This window comes from Coffea arabica, chromosome 2e (genome assembly GCF_036785885.1).
Source record: "Coffea arabica cultivar ET-39 chromosome 2e, Coffea Arabica ET-39 HiFi, whole genome shotgun sequence".
NCBI lineage: Eukaryota > Viridiplantae > Streptophyta > Magnoliopsida > Gentianales > Rubiaceae > Coffea > Coffea arabica.
In genome coordinates, this window is record NC_092313.1 from 10,173,499 (window position 1) to 10,183,800 (window position 10,302).

Consider the following 10,302-nt stretch of genomic DNA (forward strand, 5'->3'; position numbering starts at 1 on the left):
CTGCTGGTGGTTTTGAGTAATGACAAAAGGCACGAAAATTGTTATCTTCACAGAAGCATCGAACCCACTTTTCAAATATCAAAGTCTACACCAAAATCGAGGATTCGTGGCAAATGAAGCTGCAATTCAAAATGGCGCAACTACATAGAAATATAGTAGAAAACCAATGCTTCAACAATAAAGATGATGATCTTTGTCCATTGTCTTTTTCAAGAATCCGAAATGTGCATTAATAGAATCAATGGATGTTTCTAAAGAATATTTGTACTGAAGATTGAGCCAAGTCTACCACTAAAAAACACACTATGACAGCGATTAATGCGGCAAACAATTTGCACATTGAGGGCCATGCTAAGACGCATAGGAACAGAAATCAGTATCATTCATCAAAAAGAGAAAAAAAAAAAAGAAAGATACTGCACTTTATTTGAATAATAGCACTGATCTAGTCATCTGGGTAATTCAACTCCAGTTCATTTCTGCTAAAAAGGGCAGAATTTGTGAAGACAAACAAAGACATTACTAATTCAATTTCTGAACCAACATGTATTTGAAAAGCCATCTTGATGAACCAAGACAGTTGAATTACACCTAAAATTGAGTCCAAACTGATACTACTACTTTTCATTAGATTTGCTTCCTAATGTAATGTGGTAAGTGAATAGCATGGATGTCTTCCTAACAAGTTGATTTGATGCTAATAGTTAGCTGCAAACTGTAAAGTGAATTTCTAGTAGCAGTGCAAAGTTCAGGGACTCTCAAGTAGACTGATTAGTTAGCAACCTCGAAGGTTGAAACAACCAACTACTAGTCTATTGCAGTACAATATGTTAGGAAGAAAGGAAGGACAAACATTTTCGGGAACAGTAATTGTCTTTTTAGGCTTCCAATTTTGTTGAAATCTGGGTGCATTAATGAGTCAACAAAGTGAACAGCCTTTTCCCGATGCTTCTTTAAAACCAATGTGATGCCTAGGCATTTTTGCGTTAATCTCTAGGAATCTTTTCTTCTAGAGTAAATTAAATACGACCTTAATCTTTTCTAGTAGTACTAGTACGTATTTTATTTTGTTCAAGATGCTGGCAATTTATATATATATATATATATATATATATATATATATATATATATATAAAAGATGCTCTGTACTGCATTAATCGAGACAAGGAAACATGAGGTTAACCTATGTATGCAACTAAACTTTCCATGAGAAAGAACTTTTGGAAATTTTGGCTCGCAAAAAATGCATTTATATAGTTTCACTTTAAAGGACTTGAATATTCTCTCCGTACTTCTTTTCGATTGGCTTTCAGAAAAATAACAAAACCAATAAAATAGTGGTTGGTGATGTTAAATAAAAGCTAGTACAACATTTAAACAGATCGATTTTTTTAGAAAATTAAGTATTAGCAGGGCAAATTAGGTGAAGTTAAGTCAAGGACGGCAGCAATAATTGGAAGTCAAAGTAATTTATTAGTCGTTAAAGTTGAGATTTTAAAACTTAAAAATCTTGAATTCAATTTTTCTACCTCTTTTCCACTTTTTAAATTCCATCCCTCCATGCTAGATGAAAAATTAATATGGAACATGTTTGTTGTTAGTGTACATATATAAACAACTGTTCATACAAAAATATTTATGAATGTATCATCGTACAAATGAAATAAAATTTTGTTTGCAAGCATCTCTTTTTACGAAAAGGACTTGTGATAATACAGTCAAGTTGCCAATTCCAAATTCAAGTCACATACATTTTTGTGCTGATATATATAATTAGATACATTTACTATGCATTCAATGGGGGAAAAAAACAAGACCAAGATGCTAGTAGTGGTTGTTGTTCTCAATTGTCATCATTGCACAAACAAACCAGGAGCGATCCAAAGTGTGAAACCCAACATGCCGGAAGCCCAACTGATATTGGGCCTATTTGTAAGAAATAAAGACCAACTTCATTTGTGGCAGTTACCATGCAATCATTTTCTAGACATTTATAGTCCTAGATAAAACAAAATGATGCATTGTCATTAGTTTGCATAGTCCCCTATCTTGTTAATTTTGCTAACATTATCATTGATTGGACTTAATAAGACAAACTTGAGACCTTAAAGTGCAAAGTGTTCAAAATTAAAATTTAGGGCCTAAAGTGAAAATGTGATATAAGTTTGAGGGTGGAAAGTGGAGTTAATCCTAAATAAATAAATTGCTAAATAAAGAGAAAGGCAAAACGGGGAAGTGGAATTAATAAAGAAGAAAAGAAAAAGTATTGCCAAAAGACGAAGAAGCTTCAAAGAAGCCAAGAAAAGAGCAGCTGATCTTCATTTTAAGTTCGTTCAATCAGAAATCTCCATTCAAGAGTCGAAGAAAGAAATCTAAGAAGATGTTAGAGAAGATCGGATTGCCTCCAAAGCCATCACTGAGAGGGAATATTTGGGTTGTTGACGCCTCACATTGCCAAGGATGTTCTGCACAGTTCACTTTCATCAATCGCAAGGTTTACTCTCCTTCTTTTTCGTTTCCTGTTTTGTTATATGGCGACTCCTTTTCTTAGTTCTTGATTTATTTGCTTGTTTTATCCACAGCCCAGGTGTAAATCTTTTTGTGTCTCACAAGTGTACTGCAACTTTTTCCTGTTATTATTTGAAATTATTATTTAATTCTTGTATTATGTTTTTTTTTTCAAACTTGGTTTTAATAGGTTGTTGCAATACCCTTGTCTCGAAATTGGCTCTTTCTGGTGTTTTATCGTTGGAGCTTATGATTTTGACGGGTTAAAATAACGAGTCAATCTATAATCTTGGCTTGTGATTGCTCCCAAAAAAAAAAAAAAAAATCTTGGCGTGTTATTGGTAATCGACTTAGTCTTGTAATTTTCGAAAATCAAAGTCCATGTTGCAAATTTGCTGTTATCTAGACAGACAATGTCATTTGTAGTATCAGTTATTGCATCAGCTGCTGCATTTGGAAAAAGTAAGTGCTAATTGGTTTTTTCTTGCATACCGTATGTGCTTTAATCAATTTTAATGGAAATCAGACATGAATGACAGTGTTATCATCTTGTCATATCGGTGAAGGTGTATATTTTCATTTAATACTATATAATCCCTTACAGTGCTGATATTTGTGTCTACTGTTGAGAGTGATCACTCATTGAGATATATGTGTTAATATATCTGGTTGATAGGTGGTAGTTCTTCTAACCCTCGCTATATCTGATTAAAGAAACTATGTATTGTACATCTAACTGGTGTTTTTGTTGTTTTAATTGCAGAGGTGATGGTTCTTTGGTTCTTTATTTGATGAGATATAAATTTATATGGCTAGTTATGTAGGATAGTTTGTCAAAGAGTCCTGATTATCTTTTTTCTGTTAACCGTGGAATGAAACAGCCAAACTTGATAAGTTGATTTTTGTGAAGTTTGTTTGATAAAAAAGCTAAGCTTTTGAATAGAGTTCTAAGTATATTTGATAATTTCTAAAGACATTGAGCTGAAAATAGATATTGACTCTTTAATTTGGCACAATGTTTATATGATGGAGTAATGCTGTGATTAATTAAAGTAACTCTAACAGTTGACTAAAAAGAGTCACTGCAGGAGAACATTTCTTAATATGTAAATTTATTAACCAACATTTAACAGCCATTCCTTTACCTTACAAGAAATATTTTCCTCTGGAAAGAGTAAAGTAGGAAGGGCGGTCTTTAGTCTATTTGGAGTACATTGGACTAGCCTTTTATACACAATGCTTCTGCAGAAACTAGACTAATTCTGTTTCATACTGGATGAAGCAGCAACTTAGGGAATTAAAGTGATAATAGTACTAACCAAGGCATTAGGCATAACACAGCTTTGAGAGCAGAGTTTGGCTGTGCTTCGAAGTCAGCTTCCAGAATTCCCTGTTTTTCTTAAGAACTCAACTTTATAGCCATCTTTCTTAGTTTATGAAAATGTTTATTTGTCTAGCTAAGATCTCTTCGTTGCTCAACCTTGGTTTTGACATTCCTTCAAAGTTTGATTCTTGTTTTTTCGTTAGCTTTATATTTTTTGTACATTTTAGGAGAAAATTGACTACGGGTTATATTTTGTAGCCTAAGACATTCTCCATGTTGCATTTTGCTTTATTAACTTGATTTTTCGTAGCAGTGAATTTTAATTTATCCCACTTTTACTGCAATTTGTAAGAACCACATTTGGTTACTACTGTAAAATATCACCTAGACACCACCTTATCTAATTTTGTGATAAGTCAAGTGTACTTTGTTTTCCAAACAAAACACTTATAGGCAGGACAATGATTATTTAAGTGTTTCTTGTCTTTATCAAACATGGGCAAGAACAAAACACATATAAAAAGTTACCATAAAAGAATGCAACGATGCATATGAGCACAGAGCCATTTTTGTTGAAGTAACTTCTGCCCAAGATGTGAGATTTGGATACAAAGAAATGCAAACATCTTTATAATCTGTGAGGTTTGACATATCTTAAAATTAGGGAAAATTGGTGATAAGAAGAGGTCTCCAGCTTTTTCCTTGAGAGAGATTCAAAGAATATGGAGACTGTACAATAATTTTACCAGACACAAACATTTTTTGACAGCTCACCAAAATGAGAGAGGTGATGCGCATGAAGATTAAGTGATAGTATATGGGAGACTTTAGTAGCTGTTAGCATATGGAAGACTCTTAGGATCACCTGAAAATCTGTAGTATAAGTCAGAGCTGATCTTGTAAAATTGTCTGTAATTGGGGTCACAGGCACTTGGAGCACTATTCGTAAGTACTAAGACAGACTATGAAATATAATCTAAGTTAATTGGTATCCCATCGATAAAAATAGGTGTGTTTTGCAGTTATCACTGTGATCCTTTGAAAAGAGTTTCTTTATATGTGAAATTTTGGCTAAGTTGCAAGACTGTGATTAATGTACGGTACTAAGCTTGTTGCCAAAGGCATTTTTATCACAATACTCTTGAAAACTTATTTAACTGTAATCATCTTAAGCTATTGCTAAACTCGAAACAAAGAAGTATTGCCCGAAGTTTTGGTCGAGGAGGTTGCAAGATCTAGATTCCCAAAATTTTCAGAAGGTTAAATGTGATCAAGCTCAAAATTCATTCTTATTGGAAGTTTGTATGATAAATGGTAGGAGTCATAATTATAATTTTATTAAGTTCTTTCTCTTTGCTGATAATTTCAGACTCATTTACTTTCAGAGGCACACCAATTTTTTATTTAATTTGTTGTCCATCAAAGTCTTCACATCTTGATGGTCTCTATGCGGACTTTCAGCATCACTGCCGCAGGTGTGGGGGTTTGTTCTGCAACAGCTGTACCCAGCAAAGAATGGTGTTGCGTGGACAAGGTGATTCACCTGTGCGCATATGTGAACCCTGCAAAAAGTTAGAAGAAGCAGCACGTTTTGAAATGCGACATGGGCACAAAAATAGAGCTGGAAGAGGTATATCTAAGTGTAGATATGATTTAATGTTTTATGGTTTCCACTCCCCAATGAAAATTATTATCAATCTCTTGACTTCTATTCCTCTGGGTTCTTGATATTACTTTTTTCTCCTAGTATTGCTTGCCATATCATGTTAATTGAGAGCTTAAGATGCTGGCAAAGCGCTGGTTGACATTCCAGCTTCTCTTTTGCATGCCTGTTAGCAGGATGCTATATTCTTGGCTTTTAACTTTTAGTCCCTTGCCTCCTTTCTGTTACTTTTTCCTGTCACCAGTGAAGACCTTTTTATCTTAATGTCTGGAATTGAGATGGATATCATTTATTTCAATGCTTGAATTTGAGATGGATGTGGTCATTGTATTGCAAATACCATCTAGGACAAAATGCACTTGAAATATGTTGATTTGTCTACTGAAGCTGCTTCTTGTATGCATGTTGTTTTTGGTGCTTCTTTTCCGAGTTCACCTGCTCTTTTTGGTTGCTCCCTGTGAATATGAAACACATAAATGGCGTATCATTAAAATGAAGTTGCGGTTGCTTAAATTCCAGGTGTTGTATTGAAGGTATACTTATTGATAGTTTTGTTTCTGGGTGCCTTGTCTCAAAATTAATGGCCTGAAGAGTGTGTGTTCCTATTCTGAGGGAAAGATGGAAATGCTTTTGGTGCGTCTGTTTTTGCATAATTGACGAGCTTAAAAAGTGGTCTTGTCTTCTTTCTCATTTTGTGGATGATTCAAGGTTCTTATCTTTACAGCTGAACTCTTACTTTAGAAAACGACATTAAAAGTGTATTGAGTACAGCTGCAGTTGGGTTACAGTTTCATGTAATATTTTTCCGGTCTAATTGTTTTGATGCAATATTGGATGCACAAAAGGTAAAGTGCACTACAGAATTACAAAGTATAGTAACTAATAGGAGGTCTTGCTACTTATTCTCTATACTGGTGCTTGCAGGTGGCTCAAAGCATACGGCTAAGGATGAAGATGAAGTTTTGGGCCAAATTTTGGGCAATGAAGGGAAGCCACCAATGTCATCAAAATCAGCATCCACGATGGACATGCTTTCAAGTTCTCAACATCCAAGAAGTAGTGCATCATGTTCAAATATTCAAGAAATCTCCTCTCAGGATGACAGAGGAGACATGCATAAAAGCTTGTCCCATGATCAGCCTCCAGATATCTCAAGTTTGTTGGCTGATGCTACTCCTGAAGATTTACGTCAACAAGCTGTTGAAGAAAAGAAGAAATACAGAACATTAAAAGCAGAAGGGAAACCTGAAGAAGCCTTAAGAGCTTTTAAAAGGGGGAAAGAGCTTGAAAAGCAGGCTGGGGCTTTGGAGATAAGTATAAGAAAGAACCGCAGAAAGGCCTCGTCTTTCAACAATAGTTCTGAACTTTTAAGCAGCAAAGATGATTCTAAGGCATCTTCTTTGGATGATAAGCTCCCTCCTCAAAGGAGTCATGCAAAGGATGATCTTGCTGCTGAACTTAGAGAACTGGGATGGTCAGATTTGGATATGCGTGATGCTGATAAAAAGCCAACAACACTGAGTTTGGAGGGTGAATTATCAACACTCCTTGGAGAGGCGCCCCAAAGAGCTAATACAGAAAAGAGAACCCATGGCACTGATAAATCTCAGGTCATGGCCCATAAGAGAAAGGCTCTTGAACTGAAGCGTCAAGGTAATCTTGCAGAAGCCAAAGAAGAGCTGAAGAGGGCAAAAGTTCTTGAAAAGCAGATTGAAGAGCAGGAATTGCTGGGAGATGATGAGGATTCTGATGAAGAGTTTGCTGCGCTGATGCGGAGTGTGAATGTTGACAAAAATGATGATTTGTCAATTGGGTATAATCTGGATCATGGTTTTGATTTTGGTAATCTTGGGGATCTTGGTGATGATCATGGTTTTGATGGTAACCTTGAAGTCACAGAGAATGACATGGATGATCCCGAAATGGTTGCTTCATTACAATCATTAGGTTGGACTGAGGAGACCACTCATTTTGAGGAATCAGACTGTGGTATTGCACCTACTCATAGTGAAACTTTGTTGAATGAGATTCAATCTTTGAAGAAGGAAGCTCTTAATCAGAAAAAGGCAGGCAATAATAGAGAGGCGTTGGGATTGTTTAGGAAGGCAAAACTACTTGAAAAGGAGCTTGAGAGCTCTAATTCTCAAGGACCTAAGTCAATTGCCCTGAATTCTGTGATGGTTCATGAGAGTTCACCCTCCCAATCTGTGGAGGAACACGTGAAACTTAGCCATGCAGATGCTGGAAATGTCAATGAGAGGACTACTTTTAGCCGTAATATTGCGTCGAAGAGTAAAACAATGATCCAGAAAGAGCTTCTTGACCTGAAAAAGAGAGCTCTTGCTCTGAGAAGGGAAGGGAAGTTAGATGAGGCAGCAGAAGAATTGAAGAAAGGAAAGGTTCTTGAGAAACAGCTTGAAGAGATGGAAAATGTTCCCAGGGCAACACCCATGAGTTTTAGCAGTAAACAGGCTGGTGACGTGATGATCCATGATGATGGAGATGAAGGGGAAGTGACAGATCAAGACATGAATGATCCTTCTTATCTTTCATTTCTAAAGACTTTGGGTTGGAAGGATGATGATACTGAAAATCTTCCATCCATGTCTTCAAAAAAGGATGAGGCTGCTGCTGCACATGTTAATAGATTTTCTGATATTCAAGCAACTTCTAGATTCCAAGATGATGTATCTAAAAGAAGTAAGAGTGAGATCCAGAGGGAGCTTTTAGGTTTGAAAAGAAAGTCTCTTGCTCTGAGACGTCAAGGAGATGGTGAAGGGGCTGAGGAAGTCCTAAAAATGGCGAAAGTGTTAGAGGCGCAATTGGCAGAGATTGAAGCACCAGTGGATAAAAATATTCTGGCTGAATCTATTTTGCAGAGAGAAAATAATTTAAGCGATCCCTCTCTGAAAATTGATAGTCAACCTATTCAGTTGAATTCAGAAGAGGGCCCAATTCTGAATTTTGGAGGCACAGGTTTGGTAACAATTGAGAGACCGGAGGAGACGATTAGCACAAATGAGAAGCGAAAAGTTTCAGAAGTAAACTCTGCTCAGGCTGATGTTTCTTCAACTGATGGAAATTCCCTTCAACAGGATATCCTGGCTCACAAGAGGAAGGCACTTGCCTTGAAAAGAGAAGGGAAGTTGGAGGAGGCCAAGGAGGAGCTAAGGCAGGCAAAGCTCTTAGAAAAACAGAGAGAAGAGATCAAGTCTCAGCCTAGTACAAGTTCTACTGATATGCCAGGTTCTGACATCTCATATGTTGGGAAAAAAGACTCAAATCCTAGTTCAGGTGCAAAACCATTGTCCAGCCGTGAACGCTTTAAATTGCAGCAGGAGTCGCTCAACCACAAGCGTCAGGCACTTAAGTTGCGAAGGGAAGGCAGAACAGAAGAAGCTGAAGCGGAATTTGAATTGGCAAAAGCTATTGAAGCCGAGTTAGAAGAATCTGCTGCACAAGATTCAATGTCGTCTTCTGCAAATGCCGCGGAAGCAGTAGATGAAGTCATAGTTGAGGATTTTCTTGATCCTCAGCTTGCGTCTGCCTTGAAGGCAATTGGACTAAATGATGTGAGCTCTGGATCCCAGGGCACTGAAAACCACGAGTCCAAAAAAAACCTTGCTGACACTGACAACTCTAATGATGAGAGAAGGGAGTTGGAAGAACGCATCAAGGCAGAGAAGGTAAAGGCACTAAACTTTAAACGTTCGGGGAAGCAAACTGAGGCCTTGGATGCTCTACGTACGGCCAAACTTCTTGAAAAGAAGTTGAATTCTTTACCTGCAAAATAACGAGGAATAGACGGTTGATATTTGTTTCAAGTCTCAGAAACTTTTGCATTCTCCCAGGAGCCCAAAAGGACTTAGGTAATAAACGGTTCCTGATGTTATAGTGCAGATGAAATTCAGAAGATTGCACTTGGCTGCAGGTTGATCGGTTGTACACATGTTACACTGACTATGATTTTTTTTTTTTTTTAATGTCCAAACGCTGAATATTATGCTGCAGATGTACAGTCTTCATGTTTTGCAGTTCCTTGAGAAGCAAAATGATATATATATATTTTGGAGGGAACAAAATGATGTTGAAGTAAACGAGCAAAAACGTAATTGCAGGAACTTTCTTTCTTCAGATTCGTGCGTCTTTTATTTTGGACTAGTATGAGAGTACGTGCCTTGCACATTATGTAGTAATTCATAGATAAATTTGTTGAATAGATTCTAAATTACAAAAGAAACATAAACCGTTGAGGTCGGATCGATCAACTTTCACTATTTGCTTTTGGTATGGATTCTAGGCAGATTGATCCAAATAGATATATGAAAGTTAATGTATGTCTAGAAATAATAAATATTAATGTAACTTAGCATTTTTTGAATTGGACAAATCCAATCAAATATTAGTCTGAAAATTTCAAATAACTTCCTGGAAACTGGTAACATCAGCCTACAGTCAACACAAATCATTAATGTCAACAGCAAAAGTTATTAATGCATAAAATGTTTGGCCGGCTCGGCTCCTCTTATCTTATGTATCTTAATAATTTTGTTTAAGGGCCTAAAAGTTTGTTGTTTATAGTTGGAATGCTAGTGAACTTTTCATTGACTGAGCATAAGATGATGACTTTGCTCATAAATTTCATGTCACCTGATCACCTTTGTTAAAGCAATCAAAGGCAACGCATAGTGAAGTAATTTTCATATCACCTCACCTTTGTTAAAGTAATTTTCATGCAATTCTCATTCATGAAGCGTAGAATCAATGCATAACAGTAACGAACAGAGATTCATACATTTGTATTCCT

General features: G+C 36.4%; 1 protein-coding gene across 1 annotated transcript; it reads left to right on the forward strand.

Annotated features, from left to right (window-relative positions):
* The first annotated feature begins 2,194 nt into the window (after window positions 1-2,194).
* On the forward strand, window positions 2,195-9,629 carry LOC113730855 (uncharacterized). Its single transcript, XM_027255811.2, has 3 exons — window positions 2,195-2,494; window positions 5,294-5,462; window positions 6,420-9,629. Exons 1-3 carry the CDS (start codon window positions 2,381-2,383, stop codon window positions 9,287-9,289), a joined length of 3,153 nt encoding a protein of 1,050 aa, XP_027111612.2. The 5' UTR covers window positions 2,195-2,380; the 3' UTR covers window positions 9,290-9,629.
* Window positions 9,630-10,302: the final 673 nt, after the last annotated feature.

Excerpts from the sequence above, each read along its gene's own strand:
- LOC113730855 (XM_027255811.2), top strand. The coding sequence starts at position 2,381 with ATGTTAGAGAAGATCGGATTGCCTCCAAAGCCATCACTGAGAGGGAAT. Across the intron at positions 2,495-5,293 it reads TCACTTTCATCAATCGCAAG|CATCACTGCCGCAGGTGTGG; the intron begins GTTTACTCTCCT and ends GCGGACTTTCAG. Across the intron at positions 5,463-6,419 it reads CAAAAATAGAGCTGGAAGAG|GTGGCTCAAAGCATACGGCT; the intron begins GTATATCTAAGT and ends TGGTGCTTGCAG.